This window comes from Heterodontus francisci, chromosome 10 (assembly GCF_036365525.1).
Source record: "Heterodontus francisci isolate sHetFra1 chromosome 10, sHetFra1.hap1, whole genome shotgun sequence".
NCBI classification, from domain to species: Eukaryota; Metazoa; Chordata; class Chondrichthyes; order Heterodontiformes; family Heterodontidae; genus Heterodontus; species Heterodontus francisci.
The window spans coordinates 65,494,484-65,514,519 of record NC_090380.1 but is presented as its reverse complement, the minus strand read 5'-3'; the positions used below and the strand labels follow the sequence as shown (position 1 = coordinate 65,514,519).

At 41.4% G+C, this 20,036-nt stretch overlaps 1 protein-coding gene across 2 annotated transcripts in view; it reads left to right on the top strand.

The window, feature by feature from the left end:
* med14 (mediator complex subunit 14) overlaps window positions 1-20,036 on the top strand; it is an 85,422-nt gene that overhangs the window by 26,226 nt on the left and 39,160 nt on the right. For both annotated transcript variants that reach the window (XM_068040657.1, XM_068040655.1), the window contains exons 8-15: window positions 202-334; window positions 4,591-4,741; window positions 5,512-5,623; window positions 6,132-6,257; window positions 7,520-7,598; window positions 7,741-7,900; window positions 8,503-8,703; window positions 16,196-16,330. In XM_068040657.1, the coding sequence (XP_067896758.1) occupies window positions 202-334; window positions 4,591-4,741; window positions 5,512-5,623; window positions 6,132-6,257; window positions 7,520-7,598; window positions 7,741-7,900; window positions 8,503-8,703; window positions 16,196-16,330 (1,097 nt within the window). The remainder of the gene's footprint in view (window positions 1-201; window positions 335-4,590; window positions 4,742-5,511; window positions 5,624-6,131; window positions 6,258-7,519; window positions 7,599-7,740; window positions 7,901-8,502; window positions 8,704-16,195; window positions 16,331-20,036) is intronic.

Below are 20,036 nucleotides of genomic sequence, written 5' to 3'. Positions count from 1 at the left end.
GCTCCCCTTTGTTTCTCTACCCCCAGTTTTGTAAAAACCTGTGTCCCTTGAGTCAATATGTGATTGATATTTGTACAAGGTATAAGATTAAGTTTTTTTTTCTTATTACTAAATGTGAAACAGTACTGAGATTTCACATCAACACTTTTTTTTTTGTGTGCTAGCCTTTTCTTTGTGGTGTTCCTTAACCTTTCATCTCAGACTCATTTTGTTTGTCACTGCAATTGGAAGTTTTACACTCACAGGCACAGATGCTAATACGTGAACGTTGGGGCGATCTTGTTCAAGTTGAGCGGTATCAACCTGGAAAGTGCCTGACTTTGGTTGTTTGGAAGTGAGTAAATCATAATTATGTTACAGATGTTACAAAATAAGGCTTCCAGTAGATGAAGGAATTAATTACTTAGACGTACACTGGGAAACATTGAGATAATTACACATGGAATTTTTTTTTTTAACTGATTTAATTTTACAGCTTACTATTTTAGTCACAGTATTAGATTTGAATAGTTCATAAAATCTTTAACTACTTCCTATTGATCCTTTCATTTATGAACTATTGTTAAAATTGTGTATTTTTGCTTGTCATTTCTTTTGGTAAATTAGAAATGTAACTATTGTAAAAATGCTGCCCTCCATGCATTTTTTGGGCAAATTGAGTAGTACTGGTTACAGCCTGGAATTGAGGGAAGAGTGCATTTCCTCAAACTTAGGTAGCCTAACAAGTTGACCAATGCGTTAGTTGCTTTTACTTTTATTTATAGAAACCTTGCTTTTAGTTGATCAACTTTCACACACCGTTTTGATTTCACTTTCATATATGTTGTAGCTGATGCCATTAGTGCTTCTAATTCTATATTTATTGATCATTAGACAGGCTTGATGCAGGAATTTCAGTTTCTCCAGTAGAAGTAGATGGTCATCAATGTCAAGAAATTTCATGTTTTAGATTAGATTAGAGATACAGCACTGAAACAGGACCTTCGGCCCACCGAGTCTGTGCCGAACATCAACCACCCATTTATACTAATCCTACACTAATCCCATATTCCTACCAAACATCCCCACCTGTCCCTATATTTCCCTACCACCTACCTATACTAGTGACAATTTATAATGGCCTATTTACCTATCAACCTGCAAGTCTTTTGGCTGTGGGAGGAAACCGGAGCACCCGGAGAAAACCCACGCAGACACAGGGAGAACTTGCAAACTCCACACAGGCAGTACCCGGAATCGAACCCGGGTCCCTGGAGCTGTGAGGCTGCGGTGCTAACCACTGCGCCACTGTGCCGCCCCTTTTCTATCAGTTTGGCTGGGTGCTCGCCTTTCACCACAGTTAGCAAGTTATCGGGTCAAGTTCCATTCTAGGGACTTGGGCGTATGATCTAGGCCAGAGGTCCCAATTTTTCTTTTTGCTGTGCTTTGGAGATTCAAGCCCCATGCATAACCTTTTTCAGAAATAGCGAGGATGAAATTGGTACTTGACAAGAGCACAAAATTGGCCATTAGTAAATTAGCAGCCTGTGTTCAAATGTGCACAATTTTCTTTTCCATTCATGGCAATGGAAAAGGAAATCCGCCGTAACACAAAACATGCTGCCTATTCGCTATGTGCCCCATTCTGTGCTCCTGATGGAGAACAGTTTCACCATACCCCCATCTGGTATTTTTTTGCAAAGAACAAGAGGATTTTATTTTATTTTCTTCCTTAACATATTGCTTAAGACAGAAAGCAACATAATAGCACAGTATCACTCATATACCACTAGTGCAAAATTTGTGAAATCTCAGTTTAATTTTGGAGAGTGAGTTAGTCTCTCTATTCAAGCTGCTTCTATACTTATTTTTGATGTGAAGAAAGTACCATGTCTCTCCTCTCTCACATTGAGGCAAAGTGGTTAAGTATTTCAGTGTCTCTTTGGGTCAATTCAGGGAAGTTGCATTCAGTAAAATCATGACTCATCTGCGACCTAACTCCTTATACCTGCCTTTGCCCCATATCCCTTAGTACCTTTGGTTAACAAGAATCCATTAATCTCAGTTTTAAATTTAACAATTGGTCTAGCATCATTTGCAGAAGAGAATTCCAAACTTCTATTACTCTTTGTGTGTAGAAGTGTTTCCTATTTTCATTCCTGAAAGAAGGACTAGGCTCTCCAACCAGCGGAAATAGTTTCTCCCGATCAATCCTATCTGTTCCCCTTAATAACTTGTAAACTTTGATCCAAGCATCCTTTAAACTTCTAAATTCCAGGCAATACAATCCTAGTTTGTGCAATCTCTCCTTGTAAATTTTGGTAAATTGGTTCATTTTGGTAAATCTACGCTGCACTTCCTCCAAGGCCAATATATTCTCCCTAATTTGTGGTGCCCAGGACTGCTCACAGTATTCCAGGTGTGGTCTAACTAGGGCTTTATATAGCTGAAGCTTACTTCTTCTACCCACCCCCCCCCCCCCCCCCCCCCACCCCTTGTATTCTAATCCTCTAGATATAAAAGCATTCCATTAGTCTTTTTCATTATTTTCTGTACCTCTTCGTGACATTTTCTTATTCGTTCATGGGATGTGAGCATAGTTGGCAAGGCCAGCATTTGTTGCCACCCCTAATTGCCCTTGAGAAATGACCTATCTACCTGGACCCCAAAGATCTCTCTTTGAATTATGAGCCAGAATTGATCAAGAGGCATGATTTTAAAATTGTGTCGAGATCTAAACAGTCACCAGCACCATTGATTAAATTCTCTTTTAGGCTTATGGATTCTTGGCACTTGCTACAAAGTCTACAGATTTTAATCTCTCAAAATTCTGCAATTCATTTTCTTCTCTCAGGAAGCCGTTGAATTTTGTGCTCAGACAATTTTCCCATCTTTAACTCTATTACACAGTCCGCCAGAACAGAAGGCAACATTGAGAATGTAGTTACATTGTCTTGCGACACAAGACCTACTCCCTAGCAAAAAGCTTTTTGGCAATGCCTCGTACTTTATTGTGCATCATGATATTGTTACAGTTTTACTTTACTAAAGTTTGCCAAATATGTCAGCCAGCCAAACAGCCCAATGAAACCTCAGAGTGCGAGGAAATGATGATGGTGTAGTGATTCAGGGTCGACCAAAAACATGCAGCATTGGTCTCTGTGTTTGCAGATTCTTGCCCAAAAAACAATTTCACGGGCAGTCATTAAAATTCTTTGGTTACCTTAATTTCAAAAGTATCGCATGATTTATCTTTGAGGGAAGGATGTTTGACCTCCAGTCATTTTAGTTTGCTTGGTTTCATGTTATCCTAAACAAGAACATCAGCACAAATGACATATTATAGCCAAAGATTTATGTCAGAACTACTAAATATAAATCCCAAGTCCAAGTAGGAAATATATTTCCTAAATTTTCTTTTTCCTGCTGCACTTATTTCTGCTACGTGATCAATATCCTCACTTTATACGTCAGAAAATGCTGCATTACTTCACCGTTATCGAGCACCAAATGTCATAGTCATGTAGACACTATAGCATGCTGGAGCTTGGGAGCGCTGGGTGATCGGAAGACTTCAGTTTGAAATATTGGATCAGTGCAGATAGTTATTTAGGCAAGCATCATCTGAACTGGTAGCAAAATAATGTAAAGAGATGCTGCTTACCTGGTGGGTACCTGCAGCTGCCAACAATGCAACCTCACTCCACTTCCTGTTTTACTATGGTAGCCTGTCAAATAAAGTTCTAAATTTTAAAGGATCAGACAATTTAAGGTTAAATTCAAAGACAAATTATACACTAATGGAGCCTCCAATGTGGTGACTTCAAGAGAGGTGTTTCAATTCCTCCTGATTTCTAAGATGTTGGACTAATCAAATCTACATCTGGTGCATAATAACTGATTATTGTAAACTGCTTAAATTTGCTCAGTTTCTTCAAAATTTAAAGAAATGCAGACTTTTGATATACCTCCTCTGGCTGAGGTTGCATCATTCTCATCCAGCCTGTTCTCCTCACACCCTCCTCAGATTGGGAACCACTGATATAAGAAGACCCTATAGTGTATTACTGAGGAAGGGTTGGAAGTGCCATATTTCAAATGAGATGTCCAACTAGGGCTCTGACCCTACTTCAACCAACACAATCCAAAAATATTCACTCGTTTCATTGCTGTTTTTGGGAGGATGTTGTGTGTGTTTACCTTATTAACAACTGTAACTACACTTAAAAATGACTCATTGGCTTTAGGATACCCTGGGTTCGTAAAAGACACTAAATAAATGCATTTGTTTTGCTTAAGATCACATTTTGATTGCAGTTTTGCTGTCTTTCTTTTGGGCCTCCTTATCTCGAGAGACAATGGATACGCGCCTGGAGGTGGTCAGTGGTTTGTGTTTGCTGTAGTGGCTAGATATCAATCATCTAATTTTTGAATCTTAATGGAATAACCACTGTCTTCCTGTATAGGATGATTCATAAAGTAACGGTTTTATATTATTCTGATGAAAGGTCACAGACCTGAAATGTTAACCCTGTTTCTCTCTATACAGATGCTAACAGGCCTGCTGAATATTTCTAGCATTTTCTGTTCATATTTTTGTTTTGTTTCTAGCCAACAGGTCCTGGGGAGAAAGACCGGCAGTGCTTCTGTACACAAGGTCATGATAAAGATCGATGAGAGTGACTGTTCAAAACCCTTACAGATATCCCATGATCCACCATTACCAGCTTGTGATTCTAAATTAATAGAACGTGCTATGAAGGTAAAAAGATGTTTGTTTACATGTCTATGAATTCCTGTGATTTCATTACCATCGTTCATAGTTAGAACAAAATAATATTTCATTTTCCAGCCTGGTTCTTCTAGTGCTCCTGTACATATTGTAAATGCCATAGTCATAGAATCATAACAGCATAGAAATAGGCCATTCGGCCAATCGAGCCCATGCCAGCTCTCTGTAGAGCAATACAATCAGTCCCATTCTCCAGCTCTATCCACATAGCCCTGTAAGTTTATTTCCTTCAAGTGCCTATTGAATTGCCTCTTGAAATAATTCATCGTCTCTGTTTCCACCACCCTCTTAGGCAGAGTTCCAGGTCATTACCACTCGCTGCGTAAAAAAAGTTCTTCCTCACGTCCTGCCTGTATCTCCTGCCCAAAAGCTTAAAACTGTGTCCCCTAATCCTTGTACTGTCAGCTGATAGGAACAGCTTTTCTTTGTCTACCCTATCCAATCCTGTCAAATGTCTTAGTGGCCTGTTGAAGTGCTGTTGATGGGGGCTTTTGAGAGGTACTTGACATGGAAATGCTGCTTTGGGCAACAATCTAAAACATAAGTAGTTTCCAAAAAAGAAGTAACACATTTGAATGACTTAAGAAATCCCATTTTCAGTTACTTGTGTGATGAACAGTTGCTTGTGGATCATTTGTAATTGTACTGACACTTAAATAGATTTAGACAAGTGAATTGTTATACAGGAAGTAGTATTGTGTTGATGTTACTAATGTTAATTAATGCTGCCTGTTTCACAGGTTGACCACCTTTCAGTAGAGAAGCTTTTGATTGACAGCGTCCATGCGCGTTCCCATCAGAAGCTGCAAGAGCTGAAAGCCATTCTCAAGAGCTACAACCCCAACGATAACTGTGTGTTGAACAGTGATTTTTAAAAAAAATTCTTGCTTCATTATTTCACCAGCATGACCTTTTATAGATTGAACAAAATTCTTGTCTTTTTGCATGACTTGCCTTTTCAGACCTCTGCTATGTTGTGAATTTATTGCAGGTGAAAGCGATGAGATTTGTTGAATATTTGCAAAATTATATGAAAAGTAATTTTGATAACTGGTCCATTGTAAATAGATGGATGGATGAGAATGTCCTCTATATTGTCTGTTCATCATTACAGAATTAAAACATACGCTGTAGTCAATGGTTAATAATTTGTGGATAGTTCACTGAATTAGTGGAATAAGCAGGAGGGGGAAAACATCAAGTTACATAAAGCAAATTCTCCTGTTGTGATTTTCTGTAAATTTTACTTAGCTTGCCTCTAGTGATACTCACAAATAAATGAACAGGGAAAGAACTAAAAAAAATTCCAAATTGTGATTTTAAATTTTTTTAAATCTTTATTTTTGTTTTTCCCTCACAGCCTTTATAGAGACGGCCTTGCCTACGCTGGTTATTCCTATCTTAGAACCTTGTGGTCGATCTGAGTGTCTTCATATTTTTGTGGATCTGCATTCTGGAATATTCCAACCTATGTTATACGGAATTGGTAAGTGCACAGATCTGTGAAATATTGTGAACCTGAACACACAAACAAGTGTAGTTTAAGATTCTGAGGTGTTCTTCATTAGGGGGTGGGATTTAAGCAGCAGTAGTATCAGAAAAGTGATTAATGAGCATTTGACATTTTTATAACCAATTTTGACGGGAAACACAAAGAAATCAAATTAAAAGCAAAATACTGTGGATGCTGGAAATCTGAAATTAAAAAGTGCTGAAAATACTCAGCAAGTTTGGCAGCATCTGTGGTGAGAGCAACAGAGTTAACGTTTCAGGTCGATGACACTAAGAGTGTATCAGAATTTCCCTATGCTTATTTGTAGATAAAAGTTAATTATTTCAGTGACAAAAAATGTTTAACTGGAATAAGACTCAGCAACACTACATTTTGGACTTAGGTGTATAATTTAAAGGAGAATGACCTGGTCAATTATCAAAATATAAGCTGTTCCTTCCCATCCCCCAACAGTGGCGCAGTGGTTAGCACCACAGCCTCACCCTCCAGCGACCCGGGTTCGCTTCTGGGTACTGTCTGTGCAGAGTTTGCAAGTTCTCCCTGTGACCGTGTGGGTTTCCGCCGGGTGCTCCGGTTTCCTCCCACAGCCAAAGACTTGCAGGTTGATAGGTAAATTATAAATTGCCCCTAGTATAGGTTGGTGGTAGGAGAATGGTGGGGATGTGGTAGGGAATATGGGATTAATGTCAGATTAGTATAAATGGGTGGTTGTTGGTCGGCACAGACTCTGTGGGCCGAAGGGCCTGTTTCAGTGCTGTATCACTGACTCTATATGCCAATACCTGAAGAGTGTGAGGTGAACTTCATTTCACTGACCTGAACATTGCTCAAGGTGATTTGAGTGCACAACAGTGGCCAACCTGTGCTAACGTTTCCGAACTAAAGACAATTGCCATGAACTTTGAACAGTGATGCCATCCTATCTTTCAGTGTTATAAGCTGTAAAGCAAGACATAGAAGTCACTTCTTCATTGCAAGGATTTTAATGATCTGTATACCAATGCAATCTAGAGCTTTTGCTTTGAGGATGTCATTGCAGATAACTGATCTCACATCAACATAGCAGGGATTAAATTAGCAAAAGTGATTAACTCTGAGGCATGTATAGTAAATGTTACATATATCCTACATTTTCTTAATTTTGCAACCCCATTTTCCCTTGTTATCCAATGATGTGTAAATTCTTTGATTTATTGTTGGTCTTTTAATGTTGTGTTGCTATTTCTCTTTATTAGACCAGACTACATTAGATGATATTGAAAAGTCCATCAATGATGAGATGAAGCGAATTATTCCTTGGCTTCAGCAGCTAAAGTAAGTATGAAATGCCAGTTTGTTCCAAGCTAATAAAAGAGAGAAAATAAATAGGAAAGTTACTCTTTCACATTTGTCCTGTCAAATCTGGGCAATATTTGTTCAAATGTATTCTCAATTTCAAGAAAAATTTTCCCTCCAGGTTTTGGCTTGGACAACAACGATGCAAGCAGTCTATGAAGCACCTTCCCACAGTCTGCAGTGAGACGTTACATCTTTCAAACTTTTCCTCTCATCCAGTTGGAAACCTCTCCAAACACAAACTATTCATCAAGCTAACACGTCTTCCTCAGTATTATATTGTAAGTTTATTTCATTGATAAAGCATTTTTTAGTTACGGCTAAATATTATATAAAAAATCGATTTATAGACCTGTAATATTTATTAGTAAGAGAATTGCTTGCAATCATCAGTTATGTTAGTTATAAAATAATTTTTTTAAATTGCAGGTAAGTCTGTTTCCTTCACTGGATTATATTTCTAACTTTTCCCAGTTCTGATGAAAGGTCACAGACCTGAAACATTAACTCTGTATCTCTCTTCACAGATGCTGCTAGACCTGCTGAGTATTTCCAGCATTTTCTGTTTTTATTTTTGTTTCCTTCACTCCCTGCTTCCAAATCATCCTAGGTTACACAACAATTCAGGCCAAGAGGGCAGGAAGCTGGCATACTTCCAGGCCTTGACTGTTGCTGCTTTTAGTTGCCTGTTTAAGTATACAAGAACAGTTCATGCCATCTTCCCCCTCCCAAGCATTTTTGTCTATTTTGAATGCTATGTTCAGGAATTTTTTATATGTCTAATCTAAATCAAATGAAATGCTGCTAAATATAATGGGACAAGTTTCTTTTCCTGCTGTTCTTACTGGACGTCAAGTGGTGTTAACATTTTCTGTTCTTTCAGGTGGTGGAATTGTTAGACAGGCCAGGCTTTCCCATTGAACTGCAGTATAAATACCACTTCCTCTCTGTAAGTCAAGGGCTGACTGATCCAGACGATTGTCCTCCCACTGCACTGCTTTTGCAACAGTTCAAACCAAATATCGAGGAACTAGTACTGGATGCAAAAACTGGGAAGCAGGCCAAGGCTGGCGATAAACACAAGGTTTGGATCTTGTACTAAAGTGAAACCCATGGCCTTTGACCATAAAAGTTACAAAATTAATCTTAGATGTAATTCATTTTCTTAAGACTTTTTAAAACAATTTATTGTGTGTAATTAATTTCCTGTAAGTAATTAGATGAAAAAGAGTAGCTTGTTCCTTATTTTACATTTTTGGGCTGATGATGAAAAGTTAATACATATGGTGAACAAAATGTTATTCACTTATATTTAAAAGATACATATTGGAATAACTCAGGTCTGTGATTTAAGATGCAAATGCAATGTAGTCATGTTTTCAAAGCTGCGCTGTAGAATATTCTGTGATGCAATGTGCAAACTTAATTGTTTAAGTGGGTATCTGATTTCAACTCTTAAAGTATGAGAGAAATACATTAAATCATAAGGGCTACACATAGAAGTGTAAACTTCACAAACTCTGCTTAGCTTTTGGAGCCACGTTAGTTGAGTTGGTGCTTGAGAGTGGCGTGATGAATAAGAAAAAAACTTAGTGGAGCTATACCAGTGTCTCAGGTTGTTCCAAAGCAGTTTTCGTATAATTATTTTCAAATGCAGTCACTGTTTCTATAATTGGTGAATATGTCAGCCAATTTGTGCACAAGTTAGAATAAATAGCAGGTGGATCAATAACCAGTCAACTTTTTTTGATAGTTAAAACTTTGGACAGGACAGTAGGCGAATTCCCTGCTCCTCTTTGGAAAAAGCCATGTTTTGTCTACTTGAGCAGATTTAAAGTCTCATTGAAATGTTGGTGCCTCTGACAGAGCAGCACTCCCTCAATATGGCATTGAAGTATCAATGTAGATTAAATGCTGAAATTTTGGAAAATTCCTTGAACCCACAAACATCTCAGATGTGAGAGTGCTACCAATTGAGCCAATCTAGGGGAAAATCATAGCTACAAAAACCACAGGCTAGAAACTGAGGATCAAGTAGAAGATTGGAAGACCAATATGATCAAAATAAAAAATGGATATTATGGCGAACTTGACAGAGGGAGTAATACAAGGATGAGAACACTCAACAAGGGGCGATGGGGGCATCAGCAGCAATGCTGCCACTAAACAGAAGGGGCTGGTGAGCGGAACCTATATTACCCAGCCAAAGTAGATTGAGGGGGGTTGGAGGTTGCGGAGGGGGCTGGAGAGCAGACACAGACAAAACCTGATTTGCTGTACATGCCATACACAGACAAAACATGACCTGCCGTATGGTGAAAGAGCAGGGGTGTGAGACTAACTTGATAACTTGTTCAAAGAACTGGCACAGGCATGATGGTTGAATGGCTTCCTTCCGTTTCTGCAAGGTTCTACGTTTCCAAGATGTCTGTTGTTGTGTGGTCTTGTTCTCTGTGAAGTGCACTGCTACAGTGTCACCCTGTGGTCAGTGTTGAGTACTGCAGTTAAAATTGACTCCCTCGAGTTCAGTTGATTGGCAGTCAAGTAATGTTCAATGTCATCTTGTTCCGCTCACTGTGGTACCTGTTCGGAATACTCAGTCTTTTATATATAATTTTTGACTTTGGGATCTGTCTGAACTCGTATCCGTGCTTATGAAGGAGCAGGTTTTTGCCTGTCCAAGATCAATACCCCTTTGGCCAGTCTTTATGTACCACCTCAGTAGAAATTCCTTTCTTTTTCTTCTTCCTCTTACCCAGAGGGAAATATTGCCACCTGTGCCTATAAAGGCACAAATGGAACTGAGTGGTTTCAGGGGAGGAAGTTGAAGATCTCGATGCTGTACCTTTTTAGTGCTCAATCTGGACTGCAGCATGCAGTAGTGAGATAGCCGATCCTGGTATCATGGTAGCTAAAGAGATTGTATGAGATTGATATTCCAGGGTACTCTATTCAGACAAATAGGGTGAATTATGCCTCTCGGGAGATGGCAACCAGGCTCAAGTGGGTACAGTTCTTGCAGGACTTGAAAACAGAGCAAGACATTACTCTTCAAGGAATGTGGCATGGTAAGACTATCAAATCGTAATGTTTATCAGGTTGAAGGGTCCAACACTGCACCATGAAATGTTGCTTATCGACTTGTTAGACATGTACTGCTCGCCCATGACAAGGTATTTCAGAACCCTTGGCCCTTTCATAGCATCTGGTGCTAACCATTAACACTTAATGGTATACCTACAAATTCAGTTGGTTGATGCTTCCTTTCTACAGTGAAGGTGACATGTGCCATCTCTTACAAAGTCTGTGTCATTTGCTTTCTGCACCTATGGACTTCCAACTGACTTACCTGATCAACATCACCTGAGTTAGAAGGATGAGATGGTGTAAATGTCTAGTGCAAGAGTGACTTTCGCTCGTACAGTGAGAGCTGTTCCTGTGTTGGAAATTGTTTGCATGTTTGAAGTAATCGGAGAGCCCTGTGGACATGGGCATTTGGATTCCCCTAAATGGGCAAGAAATTCTTCAGGCTTTGCACAAAAATGGAGGAAAGTGACAATAATACATTGCTGTGGAACCTCTTGGGGGAATATAGCTCTTCCACCCCTGCTAGAGAAGTGGATGTACCAAAGACAGGGTTCGTCTCTCATGCAGAGGAAGAGGAATAGATTTGGGCTTGGGGTAAGGATGGTGCATGAGTAGTGTCTGAGGTGTAAGTTCTTGACACCTCAAGTAGCAAGGATCACCCTTCAAATTGTTGTTTATCATTGGAACCTAAAAGGAAAACCCATCCTGTGCACTTTGCTTGCTGCAAGTAAAATTGCAGTAACAGCAAGACTGTTGTAGAAGAAATGGTAAGTAAAATTCTTGAATGCAAAATATTGTACAGAACAGGAACTAACGCGCCAACGCAAATGCTGATAAAACTATAGTAATACAAAAATGATCAAACTTTCCAAACAAAACTGCTGACTCCAATGTGTCTTGAGGTCAGCAGTTAAGCAGTAGCCAGCCAAAACATATGTGCCTGTTATATGAGTGATCTGAACTTTAGAAAGGAGGCATTGCAAAACTTAAGATATTGGAATTTGCTGAAGGCACCAAATTCATGGCTATTGAACAGCAAGGTGTGTGTATGTGCATATGTGTATACACTAATAATGGAGCGAAGTGGGGTTGGGGGGTGCACAAAAGGTCAGTCAGAGGATCATAGAGTTTGGAGGGGGTTGTAAAGATTTAGAAGGTTTTAGAAGTGGGGAGGGGGCATGGCCATGAAGGATATAAACATGAGAATGAGAATTTTAAATTCGAGGCATTGGAGGACTGGGAACCAGTGTAGGTCAGCAAGTACAGGGGTGATTGATGAATGAGATTTGATGCAGGCTGCAATATGTGCAGCAGAGTTTTGGGTGAACTGAAGTTCAGGAAAGGGGGAGGACGAGAAACCAGCCAGAAGATCATTGGAATAATTGAGTCTGGAAGTGGCAGGCATGCATGGGGGTTTCAGCAGCAGATAGGCTGAGGTAGGTGCCAAGGTGGATGGCAAGGAGGTGGAAATAGGCTGTCTTGGTGATGGGGAGTACTTGGAGTTGGAAGCTCGGTTAGGAGTTGGATAGGATAATGAGATTGCCTGAGTCAGTGGCTGGGATGGGGAATGGAATTGGTTACAGTTGATGGCAGAGGCTGAAGATGATGTTGATCTCAGTCTTCCCAATGTTAATAGGAGGAAGTTGAAACTCATCCATGATTGGATGTAAGCCAAGCAGTCTGACAACACAACAGCAGTGGAGGGATCGAGAGGTTTGCAATGAGAAAGGGTTAATTAATTGCCTTTAAGGAAGAGTAACCATAATGTGATTAAAATTTTATATTGAGTTTGAAAGTGCTTAGCTCTACCTTCCTCTCTCTACAGCTGCTGCCTGACCTGTTGAGTGTTTCAAGAATTTTCTATTTTAATTTCATATTCCCTGCATTTGCAGTATTTTGATTTGGTTATCTTTGCTCTCCAGGGTGATTCTTAAATAGTGGGGTGATGTTGGCAGAGGAAAGTGAAGTCTAGTAGCACTTGATGTGGTCTTGTAGAATTTGGTGATGATTGACTAAACCTGCTGGATAGGCACAGGTCGATGCCTCTTCGACTTGAGGGGCTGGATTTTGTTCCCAATCCAACGTCGCAGTGGGGTGCCGGAAAATCGCAGCGGCTGCCACGGAACCTGACGCTGAGGTTGCTGGGCCCAATCTTCCCGGCAGAGGGAAAGCTCTGTGGCGTCCCCTTTGCCACTCTGCGATGGGACCCGAGTTAGTATATTTAAATTACATATTTGCATGAATTAAATTCTAAACCGCAGCGATCTTCAGCATGACATGAGACATTTCCCGTCCAGGGAAAGCTAGCGCCACCGAGGTGGGGAAGGGGTCAACTCTGCACTCTAATGGTTGGTGGGGGGGTGGGTGGTGAACTCTACACTCTAGGTGGGGTGTGGAGAAAGGGATGAACTCTGATGGCTGGGGGGTTGGTGGAAGGGATGAACTCTGCGCTCTGATGGATGGGGGGGCGGTGAGGGATGGACTCTGCATTATGGTATACTGTTTGCAGGGCCGGCAGCCTTTTAAAAATGGCGCCAGCACCTGCTCCTTCAATGGGTGACGCCATGAATGGCGTTGCCGAGGCCGCCCCCGCCACGTGATTGGGGGTTGTCGGCTGCTGTCTAAAAGTGGCTGCCCGCCACATAATCGCAGTGGCGCAGGTCCCTTGGGGGGGAGGCTGGCATGTTCCACACCCACCAGCACTCCTGGTTGCAGGAATACAAAGTACAGTTTGAGGGAGCGCAAATTGGAACCATACCAGGGAACTGACCAGGACTGAAGAGAGTAAAGGTTTTACTGGAGACAAGGGCATCAACAATGATGGTGCTGGCATGCTTGTGTAGATTGGCAGCTGCAGAAGTATTATGGTGAATTAAGAGCCATAAATGAGGCAGTTGAAATTTAGAAAATGCCTTGATGGAGAGTTTCTTTTCAGAGGCAGACACAGAAGGTAGTGGGGTTAGAAGGGCTAGGGAGGATGTGAGTGGTGAAGAATAAAAGGAAGTGTTTGGAAACAGCCTTGAAAGTGATCGATGCCATGGGAGATAGCAAGGTTGAGGGAGTGGCTATAAATATGGGTATGAGAGTTAATATGGAAGAAGGAATTTAGGAAGGACAGGAAGGCAATGAATTCAGAAGGCAAGTAAAGCTAACATGAGATTGAAATCTCTGGGGATAAGCTACTCAATGTGGAGGCTGAGGGAGGAATAGAGGGAGGATAGCCTGGTGAAAAACCTGGACTGGGGCTTGGGAGTCAGTGGTGAAGAATTTTCAATGAGTGGGATGGAACAAGGTGAGCTGTTTGGAGGAGCAGACAGTACCTCCACCTCATCCAACAGTATTACATTCCACAAAGTAAAGCTTGGTAGGGGAAAGAGACCAAGGTGTGTCTTGGTGAAATGGCCCACAAATCCACCACTTGGCTGGGGTTGGGAGCGGGGAGATGGTATTGGAAGTAATGGCCAAGTGGAGAGACTTCAGTGTGGGGCTAAGTGTCATAATGCATGAACCAAGCTATTGTTGAAGTCAGAATGCCAGTACAATCATCCATATTATGGTTGTGGTCGGCAATGGCAATGTTCACATGTGCAGATATGTTTTGGTGGGAAAAGTGGAGCTGAGTGGTGATTGTTGATCCATTGGTACTGGTGGGTGAGATGAGTGTGATGGGAGACTGAGGCTGGCGAGATAGCCACCACTATGTGCACTGGGTGGGAAGGTTGGCAAGAGAGGAGGAATAAACATTTTAGGCTGCTGCTCATGAGGCAGTGATGGGTACCTCAGTGGACCCTTGCAGTGAATGCCAAGAGAAAACAGAAGATAGCTGTGGGATTCGACCCTGGAATGGAGAGAGGAGCATAGGAAAGCAGAGGAGTAACGATGGATTGGATGGGGGAGGTGGGGGATTAAAGTACCCAAAAGGCGAATAATGGAAGGTGGCATGACTTGATGGCAAGAAGGGGAGGCAACAGGAGAGAAGAAAGGTCTGTGAGGGGGCTGAAAAGGTTCTGGAGCAGCAGATAAAATGCACATGCGAATAGACAAGAGTACTCCAGTTACAGAGACATGTCAACGATGAGAGGACGTTTTTTTTTATTCTTGGGATGTGGGTGCCACCGGTAAGGCTAGCATTTGTTGCCCATCCCTAATTGCCCTTGACAACTGAGTGGCTTGCTAGGCCATTTCAGAGGGCAGTTAAGAGTCAACTACATTGCTGTGGGTCTGGAATTGCATGTAGGCCAGACCAGGTAAGGACAACCAGTTTCCTTTCTTTACTTCCCTAAAGGACATTGGTGAACCAGCTGGGTTTTTTACAACAATCGATAGTTCCATGGCATAATTATTGATGCATAATGCCTGACTAGCTTTCAATTCCAGATTTTAAAAATTAATTATTTGAATTTAAATTCAGCCAGCTGCCATGGTGGGATTTGAACCCATGTCCAGGACGTTAGCCTGAGCCTCTGTATTTCTAGATCAGTGACATGACCACTATGCCACTGTCTCCCCTTAAACAGAAAACCTTTTGGCAGTTGCCTTACATCAAATAGCTCAAAAATTGCTGTACTCCGTGCACTCAGAATGTATACGTTATTGTTATAATGTTGCAATATCTAATTCATCAACGAAGCCCATAGTTGCAAAACTTCACTGGATCAACACCCTCAGCATTCTGCTAAGAAAGGCTCAGAAATTGAAAGCAAGTTTTCCTTTCGCTTTTGTGAGTTCCTCTGTGGGTTAAGGCACCTCTGTTAGTGTTTAATCCTGTCAATACTTCGCATATTCCCTCTTGGTGTGTAGCTCTCTCTTGGCCAATGTGAACATTGGGACAAAGAATGTGGTACAGTGCAGGTGCACATAGGTAGTCCAGCAGGATGGGAAGATAGTTGATAGATACCATTTAGTGTAGAAAACATAGCGATGTTATGTATTTTAGAAGTAAGGATAATGAAAGGAAATATACCTTACATGGCAAGATATTGGGTGGAACCGATACATAAGTCTATAAGGAAGACGATGCAAATAAATACGGTCATGAAAAAAGGCTTGATTTTGTATCTAGATGCCGAGTACATAAGCAAAGTGGTACAAGATCTTAGGCTGCAGATGGATTGTGTACAGTTTTGGACACTATTGTAAGAACGATATAAAAGCGATGGGAAAAGATACAGCATAGATGCACTAGGGAGTTACTAAATAGAAGAGAGATACAACTATGAAGAGACCCTTCAGAAGTTGGGACTATTTCCATAGAGCTTAGAAGGTTAAGGAGCGACTTAGTTTTTCAAGATTATGAAGTAAATAATGGCAGATTGTTTCCACTGTTAGTAACATGGTAATGGGGGGGGGGGGAAATCACATATTCTATGACACATGCTCAAAAGCTTTGATGCTCCATGCTGCAAGCCAGTGCTTTGTAAAATTTGCCTTCAGAAGAAAGCTCAACATGCAAAGCTTCTCTTTAAAAACCTCCTGTGTTTAAATTGTAGCTGTCTGCTGATCAAGGACCTACAGAACCGAAGAAACCCAAGAGGACAGGGGAAATGTGTGCCTTTAATAAGGTCCTAGCACACCTGGTAGCTATGTGCGACTCAAACATGCCATTTATTGGACTTCGTTGTGAGGTAAGAACTTTTGGAATTAATGTCTCAAATCTCTTTGATCAAAAAATGAAGTGTTAATTAAATCCAATCTTTATTGAAAATAAGTACGTTATGATATTCCTTGCCTGTCCCTGTTTCTCAAGTGAGTCAGATGGCTAATATATTGGTCTTATACTGCAGAAAAAGTAGTAAATAGGCACCAAGGAATAGAAATAACCAATGTCACTGATCTGGCATTTGTTACAACCTCAGTGAGACTATTAATGTTAAAATATGAGATATGAACCCCTCAGAGCAATTTTAAGAATTATGTAACGAGATTTTGCATTTTAAGACGTATTATAACTAAACAAAAAAGAAATTCCCAATAACTAAATAGCACTTTGTAAGCAGCTGATACCACCCCAACTCCCAAATTACAGAGAAAGATGTTTTCATTACTTATTAAAACACTTGAAAACCTCACACCACACTTGTACGCTGATGATGAAATCTTTGCGGTTAAAAGTTTCAAATTCCTCTCAGTTGCAATGGGTTGGATCTCCCAGACACTTCTCAAAGTCAGTGTCCTCTTTGCTCATTTCTCCGAGCACTTTCGACCTGAATAAAGTCGATCCTGGTGATCCTATTGGGCTTTTACATCTCCACAAGCTTCAACTTTTGAAACAGCGTTGTGTATTCGTACTTGGACAACAGGAAGAATTTGCATTTATATGGCGCCTTTTGTTATGACGGTGCTTCGATATTTTTAAAGTTTTTTTGAGGACAGGTATTTTAGAATTATGGACATTGTTTTATTTGGCAAAACTGAAAAGGATTCCGTGGATTTTCTTTCACTGGGATCATTAAAAGGACACTGAGAGGACTTGGTTTGTAAACAACCCTTACTGGACGTCACCTGTCTTCAGATAAATACTCGGGCTTTTTGATTGGGGGAGATGTTTACAGAGAAGTGACAGGTCAAGATTTATAGGGGTCTGGAGGCTTGACTCTTGAAATATTGTTTTTGGTTTCACTTTGGACAGTCAATTGGGGTTTGGACAGTGTTCTGAAAGGAGTTTAAGAATCAACCTGCCAAGGTCAAAACCCCAGCTCAGTCTGTTTCCATCTCTGAAAAGCCTGCAAGCTTTTCCACCTAATTGGGAAGCTCTTAGAAGCAATTGTAAGAAATAGAAAAATTGATGCTGCATTCCTCCTGAAGGCCTGCCAGAAACCCTGTTTGCCATGTTTCTTCTAGAAAGCTAGCCGAACTGCTTCCCAACTTTGCCAGAAAAGGATTGTTCTGGTGGTCCCAGAGACAGCCGTCTACACATATATTTGGGACGCCAAACCACAAAGGAACAACTGGCATCTTTCCTTATCTTTTTTTTTCCTTCAAGATTTCCTTCAAATCTCTCTCTTTTTCGGTTAACTGGTGGGTGGATGGGTGTGTGTGTGTGTGTGTGTGTGTGTGTCTGTGTCTAAGATAAAAGGGAACTTTCATATTTCAATCTGTATGATAATGCTTTTGCTTCATTGCTGATTAAGTCTCGTTTTATAATAAACTGATAATTTTGTTGTTTATTAAAGAAACCTGGTTGGTGTATTTTCTGGTATAAAGAGCAGAGTCTATGATTGACAGTGTCGGTAACTGGGTGAACATTTAAATATGTGTTGTGACCTGTGTAATTCACTCCCTCCATTAGTAAGAACCCATGTGGAGAACCAGAAAGTTTCAAGAGCCAGACAGGTAGTGGAAATTGCTGATCATTAAGAGATTGTTTACAAGCCCAAACCCTTTGGCCTTACCCCCACAAACCCAAGAAGGATAGAAGGTGGGAGGGTGAAAGGAAGGCAAGTATCCAGGGACAAGAAAGGACTGCTGGGAACACCCCAAAATCTCCTCCTCAGGCCAGAAAGGAAGATGCTGAGGGTGGAAGTGAGATCCGCAAGCCTAATTGCTACTGTTCTGCATTCTTCGTTGAGAATGCTGGAAGTTGTGGGGTAAACCCATGGGACTTGTTGGGCAAGCCAATGCAGAGAAAGGGGCCCTGACAGTTATACAGTTACATGAAAAGGAAGAGTGTGCAGGGTTATGGGGAGAAGGCAGGGGAATGGAACGGTGGGCCGAAGGGCCTGTTTCAGTGCTGTATCTCTAAATAACTAACTAACTGAGGGAATTGCTCTTTCAGAGAGCCAGTGTGGACACGATGGGCCGAATGGCCTCTTCTGCACTAACAATTGTGACCGAGAGTATGACAGATCAGGCTGTAGCTGTAAGGCTGTAAAAAAAAAAACACTCAGAGGGCAGGGGACGTGAACAGAATACCTGAGAGTTATAGGGAATTCTTGTCAAAAAGAAAGTAACTTCTTAGCCCTCAAGTGAGGCAGGTAAACCTTTAGTTATACTTAGGGATATAGGAGGCACCCAGACTCTTTTGCTGGGCAAAGGCGTAACTTTTCCACCAGAGAGTGCATTGAATGCTGAGGTTTTAGTGAATGGTATTGGGGAGTATATAAGATTCACTTTCGTTGGAGATGGTCATTGCCTGGCACTTGTGTGGCACAAGTTTGGCCACTTATCAGCCCAAGTCTGCATGTTGTCCAGGTCTTGCTGCATGTGGGCATGGACTGCTTCAGTATCTGAGGAGTTGCAAAAGCTACTGGACACTGTCCAATCATTAGAGAACATCCCCACTTCTAACCTTGGTATGGAGGGAAGGTCATTAATAAAGCAGCTGAAGATGGTTGGGCCTAGGACACTACTCTGAGGGCGGCACAGTGGCGCAGTGGTTAGCACTGCAGCCTCACAGCTCCAGCGACCCGGGTTCAATTCTGGGTACTGCCTGTGTGGAGTTTGCAAGTTCTCCCTGTGTCTGCGTGGGTTTCCTCCGGGTGCTCCGGTTTCCTTCCATATGCCAAAGACTTGCTGGTTGATAGGTTAATTGGACATTATAAATTGCTCCTAGTGTGGGTAGGTGGTAGGGAAATTTAGGGACAGGTGGGGATGTGGTAGGAATGTAGGATTAGTATAAATGGGTGGTTGATGGTCGGCACAGACTCGGTGGGCCGAAGGGCCTGTTTCAGTGCTGTATCTCTAAACTAAACTCCTGCAGTGATGTCCTGGCTGAGATAATTGGTCTCCAACACCACAACCATTTTCTGTTGTGCTTGATATAACTCCAGCCAGTGGAGAGTTTTCCCCAATTCCCATTGATTTCAATTTTTCTAGGGCTCTTTGATGCCACATTCTAATGAAATGTTGCCTTAATGCCAAGGGCAGTCACTCTCGCCTCACCTTTTAAGTTCAGCTCTTTTGTCCACTTTTGGATCAAGGCTGTAATAAGGTCTAGAGCAGAGCTCCCCGGCTGAACTCAAACTGAGCATCAGTGAGCAAGTTATTGGTGAGTAAGTGTCGCTTGACAGCACTATCAATGACACCATCCGTCACTACTGATGATTGAGAGCAGACCGATGGGGCTGTAACTGGATTGGATTTGTCCTGCTTTTTGTGGCCAGGACATACCTGGGCAATTTTCCACATTGTCTGGTAGGTGGCAGTATTGTAGCTGTACTGGAACAGCTTGGCTAGGGGCTCGGCTTTTTCTGGAGCACATCTTCAGTATCACAGCTGGGATGTTGTCAGGACCCACAGCCTTTGCTTTGCTATATCCAGTGCCTTCAGGAGTTTCTTGATATCACATGAAGTGAATTGAATTGGCTGAAAACGGGCATCTGTAATGGTGGG